Source organism: Phlebotomus argentipes, unplaced genomic scaffold (assembly GCF_947086385.1).
Source record: "Phlebotomus argentipes unplaced genomic scaffold, Phlebotomus argentipes genome assembly scaffold_18, whole genome shotgun sequence".
Lineage (NCBI taxonomy): Eukaryota > Metazoa > Arthropoda > Insecta > Diptera > Psychodidae > Phlebotomus > Phlebotomus argentipes.
This window is the reverse complement of record NW_026776177.1, coordinates 13,012,989-13,038,875: the sequence shown is the minus strand read 5'-3', so window position 1 is coordinate 13,038,875 and position 25,887 is coordinate 13,012,989. Positions and strand designations below refer to the sequence as shown.

The 25,887-nt window shown below is 43.4% G+C and overlaps 6 protein-coding genes across 9 annotated transcripts; 2 read left to right on the top strand and 4 right to left on the bottom strand.

The window, feature by feature from the left end:
- Nucleotides 1-3,065: 3,065 nt before the first annotated feature.
- On the bottom strand, nt 3,066-4,161 carry LOC132260096 (uncharacterized). The gene is made up of 4 exons (XM_059758021.1): nt 4,016-4,161; nt 3,648-3,841; nt 3,348-3,423; nt 3,066-3,275 (listed from the first exon to the last, which is right to left on the bottom strand). The coding sequence occupies exons 1-4, from the start codon at nt 4,083-4,085 to the stop codon at nt 3,097-3,099; spliced, it is 519 nt and encodes a 172-aa protein (XP_059614004.1). The 5' UTR covers nt 4,086-4,161; the 3' UTR covers nt 3,066-3,096.
- Nucleotides 4,162-4,695: 534 nt separating this feature from the next.
- On the top strand, nt 4,696-16,973 carry LOC132260315 (uncharacterized). Of its 4 annotated transcripts, none has more exons than XM_059758350.1 (14): nt 4,696-4,774; nt 5,814-6,028; nt 6,541-6,670; nt 6,734-6,858; nt 7,095-7,637; nt 7,696-8,028; nt 8,947-9,131; nt 11,746-11,997; nt 12,470-12,699; nt 12,911-12,955; nt 13,507-13,598; nt 13,662-13,854; nt 14,532-14,667; nt 14,727-16,973. In XM_059758350.1, the coding sequence occupies exons 2-14, from the start codon at nt 5,831-5,833 to the stop codon at nt 15,022-15,024; spliced, it is 2,760 nt and encodes a 919-aa protein (XP_059614333.1). In that variant the 5' UTR covers nt 4,696-4,774; nt 5,814-5,830; the 3' UTR covers nt 15,025-16,973. The 4 variants fall into 4 exon arrangements, with proteins under 4 accessions (XP_059614333.1, XP_059614330.1, XP_059614332.1 ...); XM_059758347.1 differs by having other exon boundaries at nt 6,734-6,915; XM_059758349.1 differs by lacking the exon at nt 12,911-12,955 and having other exon boundaries at nt 6,734-6,915.
- A 20-nt stretch (nt 16,974-16,993) lies between these two features.
- LOC132259194 (putative gustatory receptor 59f) lies at nt 16,994-18,337 on the bottom strand. Its single transcript, XM_059756746.1, has 2 exons — nt 17,168-18,337; nt 16,994-17,104 (listed from the first exon to the last, which is right to left on the bottom strand). Exons 1-2 carry the CDS (start codon nt 18,335-18,337, stop codon nt 16,994-16,996), a joined length of 1,281 nt encoding a protein of 426 aa, XP_059612729.1.
- A 220-nt stretch (nt 18,338-18,557) lies between these two features.
- On the top strand, nt 18,558-21,601 carry LOC132260152 (WD repeat domain phosphoinositide-interacting protein 2). Its single transcript, XM_059758103.1, has 7 exons — nt 18,558-19,045; nt 19,241-19,412; nt 19,733-20,125; nt 20,192-20,538; nt 20,614-20,744; nt 20,811-20,885; nt 21,075-21,601. Exons 1-7 carry the CDS (start codon nt 18,978-18,980, stop codon nt 21,086-21,088), a joined length of 1,200 nt encoding a protein of 399 aa, XP_059614086.1. The 5' UTR covers nt 18,558-18,977; the 3' UTR covers nt 21,089-21,601.
- LOC132260150 (cilia- and flagella-associated protein 52) lies at nt 21,574-23,801 on the bottom strand. The gene is made up of 2 exons (XM_059758101.1): nt 23,741-23,801; nt 21,574-23,685 (listed from the first exon to the last, which is right to left on the bottom strand). The coding sequence occupies exons 1-2, from the start codon at nt 23,799-23,801 to the stop codon at nt 21,599-21,601; spliced, it is 2,148 nt and encodes a 715-aa protein (XP_059614084.1). The 3' UTR covers nt 21,574-21,598.
- Nucleotides 23,802-23,803: 2 nt separating this feature from the next.
- LOC132260151 (putative serine protease F56F10.1) lies at nt 23,804-25,459 on the bottom strand. Its single transcript, XM_059758102.1, has 2 exons — nt 25,241-25,459; nt 23,804-25,173 (listed from the first exon to the last, which is right to left on the bottom strand). The coding sequence occupies exons 1-2, from the start codon at nt 25,442-25,444 to the stop codon at nt 23,917-23,919; spliced, it is 1,461 nt and encodes a 486-aa protein (XP_059614085.1). The 5' UTR covers nt 25,445-25,459; the 3' UTR covers nt 23,804-23,916.
- Between the last annotated feature and the right edge of the window lie 428 nt (nt 25,460-25,887).

Below are 25,887 nucleotides of genomic sequence, written 5' to 3'. Positions count from 1 at the left end.
ATCTAGCCAGAAAGACATAAATCTCTCACCAGAGACACGACATATTCCCAGATTTCCACTTAAAGTGCGTGCAAAAAAAGTGAAAATGGGATGAAAGAAACTCATTTATTTTTGCTCACAGTCTATTTGGTGGCTTTATTTTTCACCATTTTCTCGAAGATGACTCTCAAGACAATTTCCCAGGAAGTGATTAGCGATTGAGTAACGCAGAAGCGCGCCAACCACTTTGCGAGGAGGCGTGAAGTATGAAATTTACAATTTTCTCAACGGGGAATTGAATTAAATAAACATACATTTGAGCGCGTTGAGTAACATTGGTGAAGCCACCAGAACGGAGAAGTGACGTCAATTGATTTCCACTGTTTGGGCTTCCGATCACGCATTGAATGGGAAAAGGCTCTCCCTCGGCATCAGGCCGGTCTTTGTCACTTTGGTTGGGGCGTGTGGCCCAATTTGTGGGCCGGTGGGTGCGTACTGTGCAGCTTCTTGCTCCCAATTGCCGCTGGCACGCTGCCACGGAGTCACTCATGATGACGGGGTTGGCAGGTCATTTGAGACCCATCATGACTCTGTCTTTCCAAGAACAATCTGCATCTCTCGCGCCTTTCACTTTCTCACAATATCGAGCTCAAGTCACTCAATGCATGATGGTAACCCTTTGGTGAATCACCGAAGAACCATTAGACTTTCTAGATGACAGAAAAGAGATTTTCTGGAAGTGTGTCACATTTACATCACCAATAGCGACAACATAAATCAAAGAACAGATTCTACGATTGTAATCCTTAAAGGGTTAACTTCACTGTCAATGGAGAAAAAACGACTTGCGAAAAACTTTTCACTCCCCAATGAAAAGTGAAACTCATTGACATAGTTTTTTTTGTGGGCGCAAACCTCGGGAGAGAAGTGAGAAGAAGAATGGCACGAAATTAAGAGTAAATCAACAATATTTGCCAATTGGCGCGAAAAGTGGATGGAAATTGAGGTTGAAAGACGAATGGAAATCAATCCTTGTGTGGATCTCATCAGAATGAGTATGTCTTTTGTTGTTGTGTTGCACAAGAGTCGCGTACAAAGACCTGTGACTAGGAAATGTGTGTAGCTTGGCGAAATCTTGCCTATTTTTATCCACTTCGCTAGAATTAGCTACAACTTGCTCTATTTTTGCGCTGGATGCGCTTCTAACTCACGATTTGTTTAGATATCGCGGCTCATCTTCACAGAGAGACCGTCTTTTTGCAATACTAATGGATGTTTCAAAACAAACGGATCACCAGGATGGGTACAAAAAGTGATTTGAAAATATCTCAATTTCTCCCAAGATTATTTTCCTTCAATCACTCACACGCGAGAAGCACAGCCAAAGTTATGGTAATATATTTTGGGAATATATCCAAATAAATTATACTTGATCTCTGGCAAATGGCACGCGAGAAGTCCGCGCTACAATATTCAGGCATTCGTGAAGAATTTTAAAAATGAATTCTTTCAATTTCACCTGGTTCTTTTTACTAATCCTATTTCGCAATCCTTGAAGCCCATTAACATATTTCCGCATCATTGGGTACCGCACAGTGTTGTAAATCATATTCCGTGTATTCGAAAACCCCAAATATTTTCCGTCTGGGCATTCCTGAGAGTTAACTTTCACAACTGTGCGGGCAGTTAATTAGTAGATAAAATATCTGGTGATAAAAATGGTCCATAAAAATATTTCAGTTGTGTGATATTGAATTCCACCCCGTTGGAATTGGGAAATCACCTGATTCTGCATGGTGCGATGTAAACAGATGAAATGCGAACGATTGGGAGGATGAATTGTGCAATTTTGGTTGGCACTGCCCAATGGGCCAGCGGTGCCATTAACTCTCGTGGGTTTCATGCTTTTTTGGCCGACGTGGCCAACATCTTGCACGGCGCGTCTATTTAAATCACCATCGATATTATTTATAGCCACGCGGCCCGAAGGGACGTGATGCCAGCATAGAAATTGAAATCTATTGCAAGTTGTGACGCTTTTAGAAGCACTCTCTGGTCAATTTTAGGACCAGAATTGCAACACTCGCGGTCCGTGGGGTATTTTTGGGACAAGTGTTATTGACATCAGAAGCACTGTCGTCGTCAATTTGATGAAGTCATCGCGGGTAGTTTTGCAATCAACCTCAACAACTGTGTGCACGCCGTTGATCATATTTCACCGCCAAAACTCTCACTTCTACCAGCTGGTTAAATTGATTTCCACGCCAATTTATGTCCCCCGAAACTTTTACCACCACTTTCACTTAATCTTAACTGAAGTAAGTCTAGAAGAATCTTGTATTTTCCTTGCTGTTCAAGTTTCCATCAAAACTCAGAACCGGAGTCACGTATTGGTCATAATATAATATGTAATCTTAAAAGAACTAAATACCATTCATTTTAGCTATGTGTGTTATTGAATACAATCTGTCTAAAAGTGGCACCAGATGGACATTTGAGGCGCTCTCATTGAGTCTATTTCAAAGAATAGAGTCAAATAATATGACTTTCTGAGAATTCGAGTTATTATTCAATACATTCTCACCCATATTCCAATTTTCCTGCCTAAAATAGCCCTGACTTTTCCGCCACAGACAGACTGATTGGGAGGATTTTTGTGCGCGCAAAAATGGCCAAATTCCATATTTTGACCTTTTTATTTTAATGAACTCCTCGCGCATATTTACGAATAAATATTTGATACCTTCATACACGAGAGTGTGCGACATTCCATAAAAACAGACACATGTCATTGGGAAAAAAACCACAGATACAATCTGGAAAAGCGCTTTTTCCGCGCGTGGAAAACTGTTCGATGATAGCGAGAAGTGGGCAAAAAGCACTGAAAAATGTTATTTTTGGTTCAGATGCTCAATTATCCTGCAGAAGCATTGCACTTTCGAAAATCGATCCCAATGCAGTGGTCGCGTTTCCCATGAACTTCGTGAAAATTGATGGGAAAAAGTCCATCTGGTGCTGAGTTGAGGAGCGGTTTTTGACCATTTCTGCCTTTCTGGGAATTTCCAAGAAAAATCCCAAGTGTTTGCACAGGGAGAAAGAGAAATATATATTTGCACATTAATGAAAATATTGAAGTCGACGGACGAACTGTACGAACAACGTCAGTGTGAGGGTGAGAAAAGCAGGAATTTTGTGGGTCAGAGTGGCTTTTCCAGTGATGCCGGGGACGAGAAGATTTTCTCCGGGTCCATTGCCGTCGGGATTTAGAATGGAATCACCATTTCTTATGCCATCTCCTGTGAAGGTGGCAAATGGAGAATATTATAGGCATACTGTTAGTTACAAAGCAGGCATGAGAGCAGACTTACCATCGTTGCATAGATCAGTCATGCAAGAGCGAAAGTATGTCTTAAATGTCGCATCCTCGATCATGTCATTGAGAAACTGTTTTGAGAATGTTAATGAGACATGTATAAAATCTCTTCCGCAATTAAACGTCGCGCTAAGAGCGCGTGCAATTTGCACAGACATTATTCCAAATTGCTTGTTGATGGAAAATTTAGGGAGTTTTATTTTTGGCACACGCAAAAGGGTGACTGAATCATAGAACTATTAATCACTTTCATGGTCTGAGATCGACAGAAAATAAAGTCAGTGCTTGACCTCACCTGCGGGGACTCTACGCAGTCCCTGACGAAGCTGTTGACTTTTCCGGCGGGATCCTTCAGCTCCTGGCGCATAATTGTGCAGTACTTCTTGTCGCATGTCACTATCCGCTGACCCTCCACCTTTTCGGGGTCATCGATGCACACGGTGTCGCTCTGCTGGCCGGACACGTACGTGCAGGCGTAGCAGCGGAGCGCTGAAAGATTGGTTGAGGAAGATTCATCATTGGGACTTCGAGGCAATTCATGACGTCGCTATGCTATTTCAGGCACGTCAACACATTTCACCATCACGTCGAGCGCGTAATCAGTGAGCAGGGAAAAAAGCCAGTCGCGATTGCAACACTTGCGGATATTTCGAAGCTGCTCACCTTCTGCCCCATTTCTCCATTGGAAGGCTACTGCCAACACGAAAAGCCACCGTACAAAATCCTCACGCATTGGAATGGCTTTGACGAACTGGAGAAAGATTCACAGTTTTCCCAAGTCTCTCGATACCATTTATCTCGCTCTGCGTCTGATAAGATACAAAAGCAACATACCTAGAAAGTGGCCTTATCAGCGATTTAGCAATTCGATTGCTTGTTGAGGAAATGAGGCAGGAAATACCTATCGTCTCTATATGTTCGTAGATACAAATAATACAGAAGTGGAGGGTTAATATGAACAGCGTCTTTTTTTTAACTGGAAAACTCCCATTATTTATGCTTGATTTCAAATTATTATTCATAATTTAATATTGACAAATTTTACCGTCAACACAAAATTATGAATTTAAAAACGTAATACACTAAGATATCTGCCAATCCAAAAATGCCCCAATCTGCCTTTCTTGACTTTGATCTCACGTCCTTGCTAGAGACGCACAGACTTTTTGTATACACGGCGTATCAAAATTCAATTTTCCACCCGTCAGAAGCGACGAAAAGCTGCTCCAGATGATGTTTCTAAGCAAGTTAAGGTGCTGTTAGCACGTCATCACAATAGACTATTTCCTCCCGTGTGAAAATGTTCGTGAAAAAGCTCATTTTGCTTTTCTTTGCAGCAAAGTGGAATTTTCATCAGAGAGGAGAGAAGCAATCCGCCCAGTCCAACACCTGCACCCCCTTCGACTCCGCGCAGAGCAAAAGGTAAGAATTTTGGCGGGGTATTTTTAAAGCAATTGGTCACGCTCAATTTGATGAAGTGTGTTCGGTGAAAGACCAAAATTTCCATGGAAAAGCGCCACTGCGTTGAGGATTTATTTAAAGAATAGTTCTCTGAAAGATAAATAAATATAATTCTCGCGAATATAATATGAAGATGAGGAGGATTCGTGAGAAAAGTGTATAATATTCTTCAGATTAAGTGGGAAAACTTTAATTTTTTTGCCGCTTTGAGTAAATCCTATTCCTCAAATGAAAGATATACGTAAAATCCAGGAGCTTTCGTACGTTCAAGGAAAATGATTGAACTCCTCTCTTCTCGTGCTACATTTTGCCACGTGAAACAATAAATTTACATTTACGTGAAGCTGATGAGAATTTACTGGGTTTACATCGACACGACAGGGAAAAGAAGATGGGAAAAAGCGAGGGGATTTTCATTTGCGTCACGCAAGAGTGCACGAAATGCAGGAATTTTATGGTTTTGCATCTTTGTTCATCTGCATCTTCACAGTGCATCAGACATGGAAAATTGGTGGTGTAAAACTACACAGGGAAATGTGAGCAGCTGAAGTCTATTTGTAGACTAACAAATTTTATATCAAAGGCGAATAAACGATTCTTTGTTGACTTCTTTCTTGTGAAAACAACAAAGTTTGAATGTTTCTTTTGCTAAGTTGTCTTCTCGGGTTTCCTCTGGGGAGGAAAATCTAACCCTTTGATGCACTTTGTTTGCCTTAAGGATGACTCAAACCTCTCTTTATTTGCCAAACCGTCTGTAGATCATAATTTAATAGTCTGTCCAGTAATTGCTCAGACACTTAAAACAGGGGATTATTTATGACACTCTCGGTACTGAGACTGAGCACTTTGGATTTGTCATTGTGCGCCTAAAGTGTTCATTCAACCGCACTCCCACGACTCTGGCGCATATCGAAATTATGCGAAGAGCGGGATTACCCGTGAATTATTGCATGTCATAAAAGCAAACGGAAAAGGTGCTAACATGAGCTTATGTCTTCAGCCCTGCCGCACAGTGCGATGACTGTGTCCGTGACCCATGGCCAGACAACCACGACCACTACTCATCCTCATCCCACTGCCACCGCCATGGCCAGGCCCACGAGTCCGGGCAACTCCAGTGGCTCCGAGACGGATCAAGTCACCGGAACGGCTCTCAGGAGACTCTACTTCAAGAGCGGACGCCACCCGAGAACCAGAGGACCCGCAGTACCAAAGGTGAGTCTGCTCACAAATTATTTCCAGGTCAAAGAAATTGAAGGAATAGCATTTAAAGTAAAACAGTGAGTCCTCATCTAATAATACCTTGAAGAAGCGCTTCCTGCTTGCAATTTTCATCCGGATTGAATCATAATTGTGCAATAACTTCTGCACGCGACTCTTTGCCGCTCTTCACTGTGATTCACATTGAAATTCGCGAAGAATACGAAAATTCGACTGTTGAGTAAATAGCTGCGAGGGTCGTTGTTGATACAGGTCGTAAGTGTTCTGCTTGGGATCCGATGTAAGCACTTTGGGGCGATAGTCTGTTTGATGATCTCGGCAAAATGCAAATATTTACATCATATCGATTGGTGGGGGGCTTTGGACGCCCTCGCAGGCCGGCAAATCGTCGAAGGCCCCTCATAAATCACATCCCCAGCAGCACTTCTTGTGGCCACAGAAATCATCCTTCGATCGGGGTGATGTTTATTTGCCCATCGCATTAATGATGCCACGTGCTTTTGCAGGTCGTCGTCATGGGTTCGTCAACAACATCAAACTCTGAGGCAACAATCAACACTTCCACTGAGAGTGCATCCACTCTCATGACCAACGTCACGGCGACAGACACAGAGACGTGTGATTCTCTCGACTTAGGTGAGTTAAAATTGAGACTGAGAGGCTGCGGAGGATTGAAAAGGGATCCACTCTTGTTACTAGGAGACACGTCTGGATTGATGGAGCCACTGCTGAGCAGTTTGGATGAGGCGCCGGCGACAGCAATCGCCCAGACGTCGCCGCTGACAAATGGAGCGGCGGAGGAATCGCGAAAGGAAGGCGCAGAGGTCGGTAAAATCTCACCCCCCGTTCCGGACCCTCCTTTGTTGCTCAATTACGACGAGGTACGTTAGTAATTCAATTAGGGCGCGCGATGGACTAATTGCGGTCCAGCGTGGCCGTATGTGGGCGTCAGAGGGAATTGAATAAGGGCAGCCTCAAGTGTGTGACGAGGGTTGTTGTGTCCAAATTAGTACTCCTCTGTCGCAGATTGATGACTGAGCGTGTGTAAATCATATTTCAGGATGCGTCGAATCTGCCCAAAACGGCACCGGTGACTTCTCAGACTCGCTTCCCCTTTGACAGACCACCATCGCCGAGGAGTGTGAGGACACTGGAGAAGAATCAGCCCCTCTTCACCTTTGAAGAGGAGTCCAGTGAGAATTCGGAAAAGCCCGAGAAGGTTCACAATGAACGAATGGCACTGAAAGACAAGTATATCCTGGGGAAAAGAATGAGCGCGAAAAAGCGCTTTGGTCAGACTGACTCCACGATGTTTCCATTTGACCGAGAAGCCCTGGATTACGAGAGGATCCAGAGAGAGTGCTTTGCATTGGAGGAAGAGACAAAGTTCCCTTTCGACTCAGACGCGCGAGGATATGATTCTTCGGACAGTCCGCTTAGGGAATCCAAGAGGTCGGACATTGAATTGAAGGACAGAAGGAAGTTCGAAGCGCCTCAAGATGTCTTCCAGCACTATACATTGCTGGCACAGCAAGAGAGTATGATGCAGTATCCAGAATCCACGCCAAAACCCGTGAGAAGATCCATGAAAAGGATGAATCCGGTGAGAATCCATAGAATTCTATTTAGAGACTTAAATAAATCCCAAAGCCTCTTTTCAGGGAAACTTCTCAGCAAAGTATGACGCTTTCTCTCCGAAAAATGATCACGCAAAGACACAAGATCATTCGGGAATGTCGAAATTTGATCAGATCACTAGCAAATTTGATCAAATCCCACCAAAAGGAGAGTCCAGCAGTCCCTCAGGCGCCCATGGAACTCCGTTGCCCGATCTTCGGGTGGACTTCTTCGCTGAGGAGCCCGCGAGTCGTGATGACGTGGATCTGGACGATTGCCAGAAGATCATACAGCGTGGCGACGCTATAAATGTCACGAGCAATCCGCTCGATTCGGCAGTTTGTACTCAACCACGAGCCACGATCGTTGTGCAGCAAGTACGTTTCCTATTTCACGCATTATTCTAATTCGAGCATGTGATGTGTTCATGAATGAGGCAATTGATTGAAATTTCACGAGTGACGACATGACGAATCCCATTATCATTCTCATTGTGGAACTCTTTGAGATACTTCTCATCACTTTGCTTCTGTGAATTTGTGAAAGTGAAGAGATCGTTAGATTGACTATTGATAGACACACGAGGCAAACATTAGAAAAGATTGGTGAAGGATCAAGTGCTGATCAATGACGACACGAGAGGGAAAATTGGCTACGATGAATAAATTGTGCTGGAAATTAATGAACCGTGCAAAAGAGAATATTAAGGTAGTGATACATTAGTCATGATATATTTTATACTGGCGAGGAGGAAAATCTCGCGATTTTTAATCCGCCTTCACGCACTTCGTGAGTCAGAAGACTATTCGCAATGTCACAACTTTTTCTGATCATCACGACAAGTGTGACAAAACACCCAAAATATCGTGACGAAGAAGAAGAAGTGATTCATTTATGAATATAAGATCAGGTTTACACAACCTCGATCTGAGCCATCAATCTCGATTGGGATGTTCACCGAAAGGCGGAAGATGATCGTAACCATTCTTGTGACCACAAATTTCGATTAGAAATGAAGAACTCAGATTTATAGTCCTGTTTTTCAGTCGAATTTAAACGAATGACTATAAACATTGAATGAGCATGAGAGTCAAGGCTCCGCTGAAACCGCGAAGAGAATTGCGTCTCTCTCTCAATCTACTTGGAATTTCGAGACATTTGGTTTTCCTCCCGAAGAGATCTTCTAATAATATCATTTTGTGCAAAAATCAGTGTTTCTTTGCATGAGAATGAATTTGAAACATGAGTCTATAAATATCTCAAACATGGAGTAACAATAAAAATTTATTCTCTAGGCGTCGCTGAGCTTGGACAACACAGTGGAGACGTTCCTCCTGAAGCACGAGACGGACTTTGTTAGTGTGGAGCAGGGCAAGGAATCGCGACAGAAGAAGAAGCAACAGCGCGAGGAGAACATGAGGCAATTGCTGGATGTCACCAACACGCTCACGTCCGAGGAGATTAGGGACTTTGAAATGAGGTAAGCCAGAAAATGGGGTGTTCGCGTGCCGGGCGTCAATCAAGCCATTGATGCATTCTGCCACATGGGAAAGAGATAATTCAGCACAGATTGAGGTCGAACTTGTAAATTCAAGCATTTTTCCTGTCCCAAACTTTTGAAGTCGCGCACAAAGAAGCGCACATTAAAGTGTGGAAATCCATTTGAAATGATTGGAATGAATAATTAGATTTTGATTGAATTCCATTTCACTTCAATTAATTGCGGGGCACAATAACGTTTTCATCAATTTATTGATTATTGTGGAAATTGAACAGTTGCTTTCAACTCTGTTCTGATTATGCTAATGAAAATTGCAACAGAAATTCCAATTACGGTTTAGTAAATAGTTTTTACCATAAAATTTCAGGCTGACTTTCTGACAATTATTTAAAAATAAAGTTTATCTGTTCAAATCTGAAACCTTTTGGTATAAATTTTGAATTTCTCTCTTTAAATCCCGCTCAAAACAGCTTCACATTTCTTCAAACGCAGATTGCAATTTCGATTCAAACTTCTCTGTCAAACTTAAACTTTCTTTGGGAAATTTTATGAAATATTGCTTTGGACGTAGTGATCAAATTAAACATTAAACTCTTGTCGCACTACGTTCTATCAAAAGTGTCTCTATTCTGTTGCTTTTGAACGTTTGCCAAAGAGTTTTTCCATGACGGCGCGTGAAAAATCACAGGGAAAAGTCGATTTTTGACACGTTATTAATAATATTTAGTTGCGTGCAGACATGAGGAAACTTTATTAATGGTGTTTTCGTGGAAGTGTGTTTTTATTTTGTGCTATGTGTATTTGTCTTCCTTGGACTTGTTCGCGCGCATCTTATGAGACATCATGAAAATGTGGAGCAATAATTTTTCTCACTCCACGCGGCAAAATGATAAAAGTTATTTGATTTGACGCAAGAAAACACACACAGACTCATCGTGTGTTGATAAATGAGAAGGAATATCGTGGAAAATCGCATCAGACTCACTGTCGACGGTGAAATTTAATATGGCGAAGTGATGAGAGGATGTCATGGCATATTTTTCTATTCTCGTTGGGATGAAACGGCGCACAAATCCCACGAATCGATCAAGAAGATGATCCAATTTCTTCGATGAGCTTCAAAGTGGGCGCTTAATAGTTGTCCGATCTTGATCTTGATCCCAATTGTCATGCTTCTCTGGTGTTCTACTTGCTGAAGCCGCTGGGATCTCATGGGAATTATGTATTTACACGTTTGTGTTTTGGCAATAGCCATTTGGTGAATTGTTTAGTTTGGAAGTGTTGGGAATTTATGGGGAGAAAAAATTCTGCTTTGGCCAACAATAAACTCACCTAAGAATATCCATCGTGTGGCTAATTTTGCTACGGCAAAGGCGCTTCCGGTGGCGAGAAATTCAATTCGAAAGGCGTGCTCAATTGTTTGATTTCTCGTGTAAACAAATTTTGGCAAACTTTTCCCACCAAAAATTCCAACCTTGCAAGGCAAAGGCGCTCAGCTTGATGGTGTACGTTTTTCAGTCATTAATTTTCATACATAAAAATCCCATAAAAGATATTCATACAAAATTCATAGACGACAAAACGAGACCTTCTTTTTTGCCCGGCGACTTTGGACACACAGTCCCTCCTAAATGACTTCGGTGGGCGGGGGTTTTACAACATAAATATCATCTCCTCTCCTTGGCATGAAAAACAATTCGAACGGGAGGTTGGAGGTTGTGATTTGCATGAGAAATTTCTCCTATTTCCAACCATCATCTCTTGCACGTGACCCGATTTTTTCCGGCCTGATGTACATCAAACCACTAACAAGCGAAAAGCTTTCAGGTTTATGAGCCGAGAAGGGGAGGAAACAGGGAAAGCTCACAGAATAGGGGCTTCTCACTGGACACAATTAATGGATTCCATCTGGGGCGGGCAATTAATTGAAAACATTGATTTTCAATTATGTTTCGAGCAAGAGTTACATTGTCATTTTCTACTGAATCTCCTCGCCAAATGTGACTTTAATGACTCTCTCTCTCTTTCTCTGCATGTGAAGTAGAAATTCCACGTGAAAATAAATTTGCATGATAATTTTCCCTTGAGGTGGTGTTCAAGCAGAAAAGACTTGTACGTGCGAAAGAATGTTAAAGTCAGTATGTCACATCACTATCTGTGCTGCATTGGTCTAATCATATTTAACACTGAAAGCTTTTTATCAAGCACTTAAGGAGCCTTTGCTCCCCGTAAAATCGATTCAATTGCCCTTTAAGCGCACAACAAGGCGCCATTTAAACTTGTGAGACTATTTTTTTACGAACACAGAATAATTCGTTGAATAAAAATTGGACATAAATCGTGAAGTGTCGGCGCGAAAGCGCCCCCCACCTTAACCCTGGGGGCTGGGAATTCATGTTCAGTGGGCGAACTTGAGATTTCACTTGATTTCACGACGCACTTAATCGCCTGCTGGTGGCAATAAAACTCACGGCCAGAAGTACATGAGAGTGACTATTGGGGCTTTTATGGCAGGAGGAACCTTTTACGAGGCAATTCTCCAGGACATTCTGCAGCAAAAAGGGCTAAGAAGATGTCTTTCTGTCTGTTGTAGATACGGTTCGCCCCATCACAGCAGGTCGCAATCAGTGAAGACGCCGGGCAGCAGGGCTTCCGGACGCCCCAATCAGCTGAGTCTCCCTCAGCAGCGCTCCCGAGTTGCCTCCATGCCCAACACTGGAGTCGAGGAGGAGTATTACAGACTAAGGCATTTCTCCATCACAGGAAAAGGCGTGGTGAATCGCGGCGATTCGCTGAAGAGTCGCCGAAGTCGATCCAACAACAGCGTGGCTTCCTCAAACTCAAGGTGAGGACGTTAATTTGAATTAGCTTATGACATTGATTTCATCGGATTTTTATTCTTGCGACACTGTGCAATTATTTTCCTCTCGTCGCGGCGACACAAAGCGCGTCGAGGGTGGGCTTAATTGATATTACATAGCTAGAACGGTGTTCTGCCCTGGAAGAACTCTTCATGGGGCGTCTCGCGAAGTGTAATGGCTAGATTATCTTAACAAGTTATCATCTTGATTATCGTATTAGCAATATTGAAAAGTCAATACACTAAAATTTTATTTTTTAAGCAATAAATTGACGATGAAGAATTGAAAATGCCTCAAAAAATAATGTGAAGAAAGGTTTAAAATTTCTTCTGCATAAGACGTTTTTGCATATTCGAAGCATTGAAAAATTCAGTTTCCTTTCAAGAGTTAAATATTTTGAGATCGGTTCAATCGTGATGTATCAAAATTCACGAGCTCCAAATATTCTCTTCTCAGTACTGAACACTTAACTGCTAACGCGGCAGTTGTGACGAGCACAGTTGCGGGCGGTTCGGCCAAAACCTCCGCCACGGCTAGCTTGGCGTCGAGCCGCGAGAGCAGCACTTCGAACCCAGGCAGCGGCCCTTACAGAGTGCTGATGCTGGGCGCGACAGCGGTGGGCAAGAGTTCGCTCGTGTCGCAGTTCATGACTTCGGAGTACCTGCACGCCTACGACACAAGCATAGGTAAGTGGCCGGCAGGCCGAAATATTGTACAAATCATAAGATCAGTGTTTTCCGCTTGAGCTTCTGACTAAACTTGAGTTCTCTTCTCTTCTCTCTTCGGTTCGCACAAAACACATAACACACAAAACCACACAAAAAACTGTCTCTCTGACTCTGTGTAATCTAAAAATCTGTAAACCCGAAAAACTGACACACACAAACTCCAAAAAAGGGAGAAGTCGAGTTAGAATTAAAATCGAAAGAGTTCCAGATGATGGTAATAAACAAACACGTAGTTTTGACTGTCTTGTAGGCATTTTTCCATTATAATTCTTCCACATCATTTCCATTTGTTTTTATTAGTAACACACTTGAAGCACCAGAAAAACACATTTTGCAATCCACATGATATTTGCGCAAATTCCAGGTGGAAATCAAAAGCTGTAATTGTGCTATATTTTGTTGGGAAATAATAATTGCCTTGTTTGCCCACAATTATGGGAAATTTCACGGTAAAGCATTGAAGTGCGTAGTGCTTACGGGGGCACTTTTAGTGCTTGAAATTCTCAGGGTGGATTTATATCCTCGTTCACTCTTGAAACACATGGGACACAATTGGCTCTTTAGAATTTCATTTGCAGGAGCTTTTCGAAGCCATAAGTGGGTCAAGAGTGAAATGATATGCAAATTTGATTTGGAGCTTTTTTTCAAAATGCACAGCTTTTGATTCCACTGTCAATCACCATTTTTTATTGTGTTATCATGTTGATATGAAAGTGAGGAGAAAATGGACAAAATACATTGATGACTCCACTTGATATCCTTCAGATGACGAATCTGGCGAGAAGTCTGTCTCTGTTCTGCTCAGTGGTGAGGAATCCGAATTGATCTTCATCGACCACGCTTCGACAGACATGTCGGTAAGTGAATCACTTCGATGTGACGATTTTCCTCCAATTAACGTCCTTCAACCAAAATTTCAGCCGGAAAGTTGCCTGTCTTCGTATGATCCCCATGGATACTGTGTCATCTATTCATCGGCGGATCGTTGTAGCTTTATGGTGGCCGAAAGAGTCCTCCAAGGATTGTGGACGTCTGAAAACATCGCACAAAAAGCAGTGATTCTCGTGGCAAACAAGGCGGATTTGGCTAGAAGTCGAGTCGTCTCATCTGAAGGTGAGCGAAACTTATGCTAATTAGCGAAACCACCTGTGATAATATTATGTATCGTTTCCAACCATTTTCCGTGAAGCTTCTGGGCTCATGCATTATGAGGGAGAAGTTTTAATTAAACGAGAATGAGATGAAATATTACTTTGGGACGCGCACTTGTTGAGGGACAATGTATTCATAGGCGACCTCTTCGCCGCTCAAAGGATTTACCCGAGAAAAGCCAAAGTCTTCAGGAGAGTTGCCTCTCAGCAGGGCTCTCGATGTTGTAAGTGGCCACCAAGAGCGCAATTTGGACAAAACCCAGACAATAGGCATTTCACAGAATAACTTAAGGGGTGCCTTTGATCTATTTCATCTATTTAGCTTTAAGAATATTCTTCAAATTGGTTGTACTGAGGGAAATTGTGATTCCAATTTATAATAGAAGAAATAATAATGAAAAAAGTCTTGATGATTTGAAATTTTCGTGAAACTTTCCTAATTTTTCTACTTCTTTTGTATACGCATATCACGATTATCTTGTGGGTATTTTTAAAAATACAGAAATTTGCATATGTATCTTATTTCTTCGAAGAGCGGGAGTATCATTTATTCTTCCGCCTCGTCGAAGGGACACTTGAGAACGACCATTAGATAGAATTTGTGTGGGTCGCTTATAATTTGTCTCAATTCTCTTGCAGAGGGAAAAGCCATGGCAACAGCCTATGACTGCAAATTCATCGAGACTTCCGTGGGAATCAATCACAATGTGGATGAACTGCTGGTGGGACTTCTATCGCAGATTCGTCTCAAGTTGGAGAATCCCGAAAAATCGAGGTGAGTTTCAAGGGAGACGATTGAAGGGGCTTTTCCTAATTCGGATGATTCACTTCTAGGGATCTGTTCAGAAAGCGTTCGACGAGGAAGTCCAAGAGAAGAGCCTGTTCACCACTCGGTGTTGCGGCCACAGCCTGTCTGACTGGCAGTGGGGGCACAAATCCGGGAACTCCTGTCTCGCTGGGACCCACCACAACTGGCCATGACTACCAGACGCCTCCGGGCAGCGCACACAGCTCTCCCAGGAAGTACCGAGGCTCCAGGACGTCCACTAGTCTGAAGGTGAAGGGTCTTCTGGGTCGCGTGTGGGCGAGAGACTCCAAGTCCAAGAGCTGCGAGAATCTTCACGTGCTGTAGATACAAAATTCCTTACAATCACTCCACTGGACCACAGATTCATCAACGCTCATTTCATTGTCATCCTGCATCGCTCATTGATGATTCCACGAATTTGTCCATCTCGGCAACGCGTTAATCTCAATTGCAAGTGAGATGTTTTGATGTAGAACTAGTATTTTGTAGGTGAAGTTCTTAGATCTTTAATCAAATCATTTTAAAATTTGAATGTGAGACATTTTAATCTTTTAAGTGTACAAGAGAATAAGTATCATTAGAAGTTGAGTGTTAATGTTTAAGAATCGTCCCGGTTTTAAGAATTACAAGATTATTATCATTAAATCGTTGAAGGATATCAAGATTCAGATCAAGGTCAAGCTATAGCAGTAGAAAAATTAAAAGAAGAATTTTATATCCCGAAAGTAATTAAGTTATAAGTTTACTATTTAAGATTTTTTATATCCTTTTTCTTTTGTAAAAATGATTTTTATATTTACCAACTATAGTTGCTTTACTGAAGTTTCTTTAAAATACCCGTTATGAACTGATTATTTGGTATGTTGTTGACAAATGGTGTCTTTTTTACGTGTGATTAAGATATATTTTATTGGAAGAGAAAAAAAGTATTGTTTCTTTTATTTTAACACGTCTGCACAGAAATTTACTAATATTTATTCTGCAAGAAAATCAAAGTGAATTAAATCAAATGACAAACTGCCCATTTTTTCCCGAATTGCACCCTCGTGTGGATAAACTTCTGTGGCTTGAACCCCCTTTGTTTTGGATATTGAAAGGGACCAAAAAGCAAGTTTTCCTTTCTGTCGTCACTTGGCAATTTTCCCAGGTCTTCAGCAAGTTTTTCCACACAGTTCCGAGTTTTAGCTGTTTAACTGAAGAATCGATAAAATATGTTACTGGGTCCATTTTAATCACAAAAATTTGCATGTCTAAACGTTTCTCTCGTCTTGAATTTTTCCTCCCGAAAGTGAGTAGAAAAGTCCACACGAATTTTAATCGTAGATGACAAAAATGGAATATCAAATGATAAAAGCGTAACACTAGATTTTAAGGATTTCTTCTCTGTCATTTTTGCCAGAGAATTTTTGACCCCCTCAAGATGACTGGGGACTTTGATGTCGTACTGTTGCCCTGAGAAATTGTTCAATTTGCAAACCCTCTCCGGTTCCGAGAGGCCCGATTATATAAGATTTATCACGAATGTTTATTGAAAAAGAGATAAAACCGTGCCTTTTCGTTTTTTCCCAAAACCATTTCGGTTTTTGAGTGCGTCGCACGCATATCCAAAGTGAAACGGCCGATAGGCGACGTTTCAGTGCCAAAAGACGCTCGCTCGAGTGGATAATGGTTGGTCGGAGGAGAAATTTTTGGAAGCAATATCTTCACAGATTTTCACTCTTTTCCTGGCACTCCTAAGAAAATTTCTCGTCCACTTATATCGGTGTTGTTGAGGAGCAAAGAATGCGTGGTGAACAAAATATTCTGTGTTCGGAAAAGTCGGGTAAACAAATGTCTAAAGCCACAAAGCAAATCAAAAAAGAGCAAAGACAACACAAAATATTACCACAAGAGACACACAATTAACAAGATATAATGTTAAATTAACAATGCAGAAATATACATATGTGTATGCAATATTAACCATAAAATATTCAATTCTAATCCCTGTGTTCCATTACTAAGTGTTTCTCATCAATATACATTTTCTGTGTCACAATTAATGTTTCTCTGTCTATGTTTAAAGAAGTGATTAATATTAAGTAGTAATTACAGAAAGAGTGTTCACAACACTCTTACCCAGAGAAATACTCAACAATGCCATAAATACGACCCTTTAAGACAACTTTCAAAACTACATACATATATATTGAATATAAATTAAATGATGAAAGATGCACACTGGAATTTGAACAAATGTAAATGAGAAAGACACCCTCGAGGATGTGTAATAAATGAAGATTCTATTCTCAATTCAACTTGAGACCTTTTCATTCTTCTCAGCAACGTTGCAGTTCTTCATTTGGCGAGCGGATACATCGAACTGAATCAGGATCACTAAGTAAGTCGTCAAGGAGCCAACAATCTGTGAAAAAATGCCATTTTTAGCAACAGACAGATTTCATCGCAGTAAACTGTAATTTTTCACCGTATTGAGAAGACTTAGGTCCAGATCGATGATCCCGCAGGCTGATAAATTCTTTGGCTCGTGGATGATTTGCATTGAGAACTTGCTGACGGTGTTCTGTAGGGAATCAGACTGAAACTGCCGGCGAATCTCCATGTGATAAAGCACCTGTCCAGTTCTATGCTTTTCCCTCGTGAAGCTGCAACTGAAGTACACGATCATGACTATCTTCCCGCCATGCAGAAAAATCCATAGGACGGTGTAAGTTAGCAGGAAGAAATTGGTTCTAGCGTAGTTTTCAAACATCTGATACAGAGCGAAAAGCTGAATGCTGAGGATGAGGAAACACGCCGTTAGCGTGGTGAGAATCAGAATGCTAAAGTTTCTTATCGCCATTTCGGCCGTTCTTGCAAGATCTCGATGAACTTTTCGCAGAGATTCAATCGTCTCGATGGCTTCTTGGACGAAGATTACACTAGACGGAGTGACTGGTGAAATACCATCGAGATCCATGAGGTGATCATTGATGTGTCTTAGCATAGAGCGGTGTATGAAGAGAATTCCCACCAATTGCAAGATCGCCATGCAACTGATCACGTTGGGAATTGTGTAGACTGTCGAGCTGCGGAAAAAACTCTTAGCCACGAGTTGGTTATACAGGAGATCAATGAAGCCCACAATGAGGAAGAACACGCCAAAGATGAGAAGCCAACGTCGGAAGAAGATTTTTGTCTCTTCAAATCTGGGCGTAAATCCAAAGCGCTGCAGTCTCATTGTTAGATCGACAATACATTTTAAATGGTATCCGTACTGAGATCTCTGCCACTGACATCCTAGAATTATGATGATAACATTGATTGTCCCAAATACATACTCTCCCATATAAAGCGCTTTCTGAATAACTTCCATGTCGTGATCAAACTCCATATTCTGGTAATATGTTGAAGTTATAATACATCCCAATACAGTGAAGCTCCAGATTGAATGGATGAAGAATTTCAGGAATCCGTAAAATCCTCCAAATTGTGCAAAACTCTTCACTTGAGCCACCCTTTTAGTGTAGAAGTCAATATTCACAGGCGCAGCACAGAAAATTTGACAAATCAGGAGTAAGAGACTCACTGAGGATAAGAGATTCTTCTCCAGTCGAGTTTTGTACTTTATAAAGATGTTCTTTTCGCCAACCTCCATGACTGCCAGATAGTATCTAGTGAACTCCTGTCCAAGGAAAGGTCAGTTTGAGGCGTTTTTCTCCAATTAGAGTAATTATCTTATACATTAATCACACTGGAAGTGATTTATCATGAATAAAATCTAAAGACGCAAAGCCATGCGGGCACTCATCGATTTCCTTTCAGCGCCAAAATCTCATCGACTGCTTTTCTAGCAGGCGTTATTGTAGTTTTGACAGCGGTGAGCGAACAAAAACTCGGTGGCAGCCTTGTGCGATCGTAAAAATACTTTTTTCAGGCATTTTAAGCGCACCCCTCCGCCCTAAGTGTTGTCCGTGCGTGCCCCCAGAGACTGAACTAAAGGCTGCAAGTGTGCTTAGACCGCGAAAATCTTGATAAAGTAGTGAAAAGTGTATTTTTCTGTGTGTCTCTTTTGTCAACTGCGTCGCCATAAACAAAAGTCAGCTGTCTTGCTGTTGTGTGTGGGAAAACAAGCGTTTCTGTGACCTGGCGAGGGTAGAGAAAGGTGCTCTGTGCAGTCGTATGATATTGTCAGCAGGGCCACTGTCACCTACCACCACTTGCTCTCTCTGTCGCACTCGCATTCCCAGTCCGTGGAGACGGAGACTCTGGTCAGGGGCGCGATTCTCGGGCGTATAATGGACTTGCTGGGAAGGAAGGAAAAGGAGGAGGAGGCATTCATTGTCAACTTCAACCAGGATTGCTCGTAAGTTGTCCCCAAGGGGCGCTCCAGTGGCCCAGTCTCTCTCTGTCGCTGGACAACAAAGAAATTCAACACCACTGTAAACAACTACACAACCTTGGACATGTGTGTTGCCTCTCTTTCTGTCCAGAGAGAGAGAAACACGCCACTGAGCAGAAACTCGTGGCCTAAAACCTACCTGAATTAATCACTGTGCAGGTCACTCTTCGCCGGGTACAAGAATGGCTACAGTCTGTTCTCACTGTCTTCCATCGACACGATGTTGGAGGAGATCTACAGGAGCAACAGCGAGGATATTCGCCTCGTGGAGCGTCTATTCAGCAGCTCCCTGGTGGCCATCGTGGCCCTCGACCATCCCCGGAAGCTGAAGGTGGGTCCAGGAGTTGTCTTTCCGCTCCCAGAGTTTGTTTACCTCCTCCTTATCGCACAGAAAATGCACTGCGATGATGGCCCAGTGATAGCAGTTATCGCGGAATGTTTTTCTCACGCGAGAGTCTTCTTTGTGGCGCAATTTCACAACACAGATTATCATTCCGAGTGCAAGTCTCCAAATAGCTGCCAGATTTGTAGACTTTGCCATCAATATAGCTAATGAAATCACACTATTTTATGCAGAAAAGCTTATCTCACGGAAACCATCGAATTTCCATTTGTTACCCAATGAATTTCATATAATCACTGTCTTTCCAGGTGTGCCACTTCAAGAAGGGCACAGAGATCTGCAACTACTCGTACTCAAATACGGTGCTGGCCATTAAGCTGAACAGGGCTCGTCTGGTGGTGTGTCTGGTGGGCAGTCTGTACATCCACAATATTCGCGACATGAAAGTGGTGCACACCATTCGCGACACACCGCCAAATCCCAACGGATTGTGCGCCTTGGCGCCCAGTTCAGATAACTGCTACTTGGCGTACCCGGGCAGCGCCACTGTGGGCGAAGTGCAGATCTTCGACGCTGTGAATCTGCGCGCCAAGATCATGATTCCGGCCCACGATTCACCACTGGCGGCTATTGCATTCAGCATCTCCGGTCTGGAGGTGGCGACAGCCAGCGAGAAAGGCACTGTGATCCGCGTGTTTTCGGTGGGTTGAGACACAATTCACCTGTGGAATTTCTGTCTCATGAGATTCTCGTGGCGTCTCTTCCAGGTCAACGATGGCTCGAAGCTGTACGAGTTCAGACGAGGCGTGAAGAGGTGCGTCTCGATAGCCTCTCTATCGTTCAGCACCTGCTCCAACTACCTGTGCTGCAGCTCCAACACCGAGACGGTGCACATCTTCAAGCTGGAGCGTCCCAGTCCGGATGCCAAGGACGCCGTGCAGGCGGACGACTGGATGGGCTATATCAGCAAGGCCGTGACCAATTTCACCAATATGGCTCTGCCGTCCCACGTCACGGATGTCTTCACTCAGGGCAGAGCCTTCGCGTCTGCCATGCTGCCAGTGGCCGGACTGAAGCATTCGTGTGTCATTACGACGATCCAGAAGCAACTCAGGTAACTAAATCTCAGTGAGAATGAGTGTGTTGATGTGGTGGTGGCAATTCTGACCCTGCTTGTTCGATGTTACAGACTTCTAGTGGCCTCGTCGGATGGCTATGTATATGTGTACTCAATTTCGAGCGTTGAGGGTGGCGAATGCCAACTGGTGAAGAAGCATGACTTGAGGAACATCGAGAACACGCCACCACCGAAGCCTTTCGGTAAGGCAATAGCCTTTGTAAAGGTGAAGCGATTTTTTGATTCTGGTCGCTTTTTATCTTGTGCAGTGACCGAGGGCGTCCCAATGGTCGTGCCGCCGGCAACGCTGCCGCCGGGACCGAGCTATGCGTCAGCGCTCAAGGGTAATTTGAATGATAGCACTAAGACGGTGCCCACAGCGGAGCACCAATAGAGAGAGGATGGTCGAGAGCGAATCTTGTTGGCTCCGCGATCACGCCAGCTGATGAAGCAGTGTTTATTCCGTTGTTTTTGTGCTTTTAATTTATTAATCTTCTCTCCATTCTTTCTTTCCTTTCTTTTCTCTTTAACAGATAAGCCAGAGTAGAGAAAATGATGAGACAATTTGTAGACATGATGTGAATGTGAATGACTTTTCACACACGAAGAGACGCAATGAAATCAACCCTTCTTTTTTGAATATAAAGGCATAGAGTTTACAAGCGATTAAGAGCATTTTCACGGTTATGTGTTGGCCACGTGAAAAGAGAGAAAAAAATGAGAGTTGAGTAGTTATTATTGAATTCATTATTAGAGATGCTGAATGATGTGAGATAAATGTTCGTCAAAGTAGTTTTTAAACACATTTCGAGGATAAGAAAAATATTTCTACTGTTTCTTTCTGTAAATATTTCCTCTTTTCCTGAGTTCACTATCCCAAAACTGTGTCGTGTCGATCTTTCAGAGACGAGCAGAAATCATTTCAAAAGCAGAAAAGATCTTAATTAAGTAAATGATATCAAGTGTAACTGATTTGAAGGCTTTTTATCAAGTCAGGTGACAATTTTGATGAGAAAAATTATGTGTAGATTTATAATAAAAGGAATCTATGAAAATCTTAGGTTGATTTCTTTGCACTCTTCCCAGTTTTGCTGCTTTTTGAACTTCCTGATCCACCCCTGCTCTCAATTGGAGGGCATTCTGAGATTTGTAGCTTCTTGCCTGACGTTTTACCATTCAATTGACTGACGTTCTCCCTCGGAGGACCGCGAGACTTTACTCTAGAAGCTTCTGATGACTCTTCAACTGGACTGCCGACGCTTCTCATCGCTTCAGGAACACTCCAAACGAAGACCGCACCATCAGCACTTCCAGATACGATAAAGCCTCCGCAAGGACTGCACTTCACCACTAGAATCTCGGCTGCATGACCTCGCCCGAGGCCAACAGGAGTGCCAAGGTTGTAGTCCCAGAAGCGCACCAGTTGATCGCTTCCGGCGGAGGCGAAGAAGTCCCCGTCGCCGGCAAAGGAGAGACTGTTGATAGAACCTCTCAGCGAACCCTCAACATCCCGGACGAGACTGGCATCGAAGACTTCCCAGTATGTGATGCGACGATCACTGCCTGTGGCAAGGATTTGAATGCCGCTGGGAAGATAGCGAGCACAGGAGAACTGCGTATTGGCCAGTAGAACGTGCTTTCGGGAGAAGTTAATGATATCCCAAATGACGCAGCTGCCATCGCGTGAGGCTGAGACAACTTCCGTGTCAAATCTGTTGAAGTCCACACTCGCCACGGCTGCTGTGTGTTCCTTAAGGACGCCCAGGAGAGTTGGAGTGCGAGCAACACTCCATACTCTCACTTGGCCTTCTAATCCACCACTGACTACCAATCCTCCCGAAGCGGCGGTCGCAAGAGCGCTGCAGCCTTTGTTGTGGGCATTGGGGATGGCAAATGCAAGCCTTCCTGTTAAGGGTGTGAAAGCTCTTAAAGCTCCGTCATTCCAGGCAGACAGAAGACTCTTTCCATCTCGCGAAAACACCACGCCTGAAGCAGTGAAATTGGGTACAACGATTCTCAGCAGTTCTTGCATTCTTTTCACTGACCACACCCGCAGGGATTCAAAACTGGCAGTGGCGAAGACTCCCGAAAAGTTGTGAGGAAAGGCGATGTCATACACTGGTCCAGTGTGGCATGTCTTCAGAAGTTTGATTTCGAAGCTCCCTAAAGCTAGAGAGTAGATTTCGCAGGCCTCTGTGCCTATCAAGACTGTGCCACTGTCCAGAAGCTGAAAGGAGGAAACGGGTCCGTTCACTTTCGTCCTCTTAAGGGACTTGTACTGAGGCCAGGTGGGATTGTGGTAGTTCTTGAAAGAGACATTTCTCTCCTCCACAAGATCTACTGTGCCATCACCAGCGCCAATGAGGATTTTGCCTTTCTCCAGCAGCCACAACTCACGAACACCATTGCTGTAGCGACTGCAGTCTTGGCCTGACGACTTCCGTGGATTGTGGCGAGCATAGCAGCCCAGAAGGGTCGGAGATGCTCCCTTCTCCAAATCATCGGGAAGATTGAGCTTCACTTTAACAACATCTCCACTCATAGTTCCAACCAGAAGCATCTCATCATGCTCATCCACTCTGGCGGCTGTGTAATCTCTCCTCAGCTTTCCGACCGCCACATCAAAAGCTTTCAATCGCCTAGCCTCAGAATCTATTGTCCAGAGCCTCAATGTTCTTTGACCAATCGACACAAAGGCATCTCCTCTCAGTCTCAAAGTCTCAAGTCTCAGCGCTGCTCCTGTTGTTTCTCTGGAAGCCGACGCGCCACAAATCGCCGTGCCTTTTTCCACGTCCCAGACGATGATCATTCCACAGTCCGCGCCTCCGAGCGACACCAAGAAACGCTCACTGCCCGTGAATCTTACACTCTCTACACGAACGCGGTGCAAATCGTGTCGAGCTCGCTCCTTCCGTCCCATCCAATCCCACAGGATCACATAGGAACGAAAGCCCATGTGACTGACCTGTCCAGAGGCCAAAAGCTGACCAGACGGCGCCACATCAAACGCTGAAATGCTATTCGTGTGGCCTGAGAGAAATTCCTGACGATTCGTCTGCATATTAGTCACAGAAATCTTATTGCCAATAGCGAAGATAGTATGTTTCCCACCTGGATGAACTTTTAGTCCTCCTGGCATTTTACCTGCAAAACAGACATATTAATGTGTTTTCTTGAGTTTTATTGAGGAAAATCTCACCATCAAAGCCAAAAATAGCCACTGGTTCCAACTTTTGCAGTGTTTTTTCGTCCGAATCCATCTTCAATCTTGACCAGAAAGACCATAAAGTAAAAACCACTTTTATTGTAACGCTTTATTTATTGGTAACTTGGGTAACTCAAAGCGTCCTTTCAGTTACCATGGAAGCTCCCCCATCAGTTCCTCAAGAGCTCAGCAATGAAGTTCTTTATTTTCAGCCTCGCCTGCTTAAGTTGGGGCAGATCTTCATCCCGAGGTTCGTACATATTCGCACAGTGCGCCGTTCCTTGAATCAATATTGTCTTCACACCGACGTCGTTCGATTCCGTGAGCCCGAGAGTGTGCCAAGGATCCACAGTTCCATGCACATAGATCACATTGGTGGCCTTTGTGTCCAGTGCGCCGTACTGGATATTGATGTTGTGCGCGGATTTCTCAATTGAGGTTTTCGTAAAGCGATCCCCATAAATGTCTGTGCACTGGCGAGTGAAGAAGTCTACGGGGAAGCGATCTCCAAACACCAGAGATGGGCTATCTGAAGTCTGATAGAAGCCAAATTCCATGCAAGTTTGGAAAATCCACTGGCGAGTTCCGTTCACAACTTCTGCAGCTAACCAAGACGTCGCCTGGAGATCACTGATCATTTTGTCATACTTGAAATCCAAGCAAGGACTACTCTCATCCTCGAGAATGATCTTATTTAACATTGCAAGGCGATTAACAGGTGGCCCTTTTGACTGGTCATTCATAATCCCACAGAATTCATCAACATTATGCTTGGATCGAGGAGTTTTGTTGTACTGAACAACTCCAGCGAAGATACTGGCCAGATTCTCAAATAGATTGGCTACATCGAGTTCATTGGACGTGTCCAAAGGATCACAGAGGTGAAACTGATCCTTGAGAGCATGTCTTCCTAGTTCTGTTCGTAACTGCAGTTCAACTTGCTTGATGGAATCCTTGACACTATTTCTGCACTCCGCAATGGCTTCAGTCACAGTATTATAGTACTCCCGGAAGTCCACTTTGGCCAGGAGAGGACCACTAGAGCTCACAGCACCGTGCACGAGATGGGGATACTTCTCTCTCAGCCAAGCAGCCAGAGAACCCGGATAGGATCCTCCAAAAGCAATCCAGCGATTAGCAGGATTCAGATTGTATTTCTTATTCATCTCCACGATGAAGTAACTCAGATCTGCCAGAGCCACTTCAGAAGAGAGATACATCAGGTCATCTGTAGTCACACCAGGTGTTGGATGACTCTTCCCGTAGAAACGGTGCTCCAGCTGGAAGCAGAGAGCCCCGAATTCCTTAGCATAGTGGATCCAGGCGCCTTCAACCATCCATCTTGGCGAGGCTGTTCCTTCTCCGCCGATCATGAGAAATACTGGCCCATCCTCAGGTCGAAAGTAGTCCTTATTGGAGAAGTATCGCTAAAAGACAAGAAACGGGACCGTCAATATAAACAATAAACATGAATAGAGAGCAAAAGATACTGACTTGCTTCCAAGTTTCATTGTTGGTTGAATCAAAAGGGTCCAATTGCTGTTCAAACCACTCTTCAGGAGGCAAAGGTTGTCTCCAGGGACGATTTATGGGATCCCCATAGAATTCATGGAAACTCTTTCCTCGCCAGAAGGATCTTCTGGCCTCCAAAACACCAAGAGTCGCACAAAAGACCAACAATCCACGTATTTTCACCATGATTGACTTTGATTAACTGACAATGCGACAGACTCGATGCGACCTTATCTCTCGTGTTTATGCTGAAAGAGATCATTGCTTCGGAATTGAGATCAAAGGTCACAAGAGAGCGTCCGTCGATATTGTGATTAATGTGTGAGCAAAATTCACATATTCGTTGATTTTGAATATAAAGGACAGCCTTAGAAAATGGCACTAGCAATTATTTCTCAAGGAATCCAGCGAATGTGAATGTTTAAAATGAAATTTGGAGAGAAAACTAAGGAATCACTCCGAGAGTTGTTCGCATCCAGAAAAAATGAATCGCTTATTCAGCAGACGATCATCAATCCTAGTGACGCTTCCAAATTATCGTCTAATGGCCACCAAATTGCAGTTGAAGAGCGAACCTGGAGACTTTGTGCATTCCAGAATGAGGGCTTTTGGTGAAAATATCGTCGAAC

Coding starts and splice junctions, on each gene's coding strand:
- LOC132260315 (XM_059758347.1), top strand. CDS start 5,831: ATGACTGTGTCCGTGACCCATGGCCAGACAACCACGACCACTACTCAT. Junction 6,029..6,540: donor GAGGACCCGCAGTACCAAAG/GTGAGTCTGCTC, acceptor GTGCTTTTGCAG/GTCGTCGTCATGGGTTCGTC. Junction 14,668..14,726: donor GAGAATCCCGAAAAATCGAG/GTGAGTTTCAAG, acceptor ATTCACTTCTAG/GGATCTGTTCAGAAAGCGTT.
- LOC132260150 (XM_059758101.1), bottom strand. CDS start 23,801: ATGGATTCGGACGAAAAAACACTGCAAAAGTTGGAACCAGTGGCTATT. Junction 23,686..23,740: donor GGCTATTTTTGGCTTTGATG/GTGAGATTTTCC, acceptor TCTGTTTTGCAG/GTAAAATGCCAGGAGGACTA.
- LOC132260096 (XM_059758021.1), bottom strand. CDS start 4,085: ATGCGTGAGGATTTTGTACGGTGGCTTTTCGTGTTGGCAGTAGCCTTC. Junction 3,842..4,015: donor ATGGAGAAATGGGGCAGAAG/GTGAGCAGCTTC, acceptor CCAATCTTTCAG/CGCTCCGCTGCTACGCCTGC. Junction 3,276..3,347: donor GACTGATCTATGCAACGATG/GTAAGTCTGCTC, acceptor CCACCTTCACAG/GAGATGGCATAAGAAATGGT.
- LOC132260152 (XM_059758103.1), top strand. CDS start 18,978: ATGGACTTGCTGGGAAGGAAGGAAAAGGAGGAGGAGGCATTCATTGTC. Junction 20,126..20,191: donor CTGTGATCCGCGTGTTTTCG/GTGGGTTGAGAC, acceptor CGTCTCTTCCAG/GTCAACGATGGCTCGAAGCT. Junction 20,745..20,810: donor GCCACCACCGAAGCCTTTCG/GTAAGGCAATAG, acceptor TATCTTGTGCAG/TGACCGAGGGCGTCCCAATG.
- LOC132260151 (XM_059758102.1), bottom strand. CDS start 25,444: ATGGTGAAAATACGTGGATTGTTGGTCTTTTGTGCGACTCTTGGTGTT. Junction 25,174..25,240: donor ACAATGAAACTTGGAAGCAA/GTCAGTATCTTT, acceptor CTTGTCTTTTAG/CGATACTTCTCCAATAAGGA.
- LOC132259194 (XM_059756746.1), bottom strand. CDS start 18,337: ATGGAGGTTGGCGAAAAGAACATCTTTATAAAGTACAAAACTCGACTG. Junction 17,105..17,167: donor ACCTAAGTCTTCTCAATACG/GTGAAAAATTAC, acceptor ATTTTTTCACAG/ATTGTTGGCTCCTTGACGAC.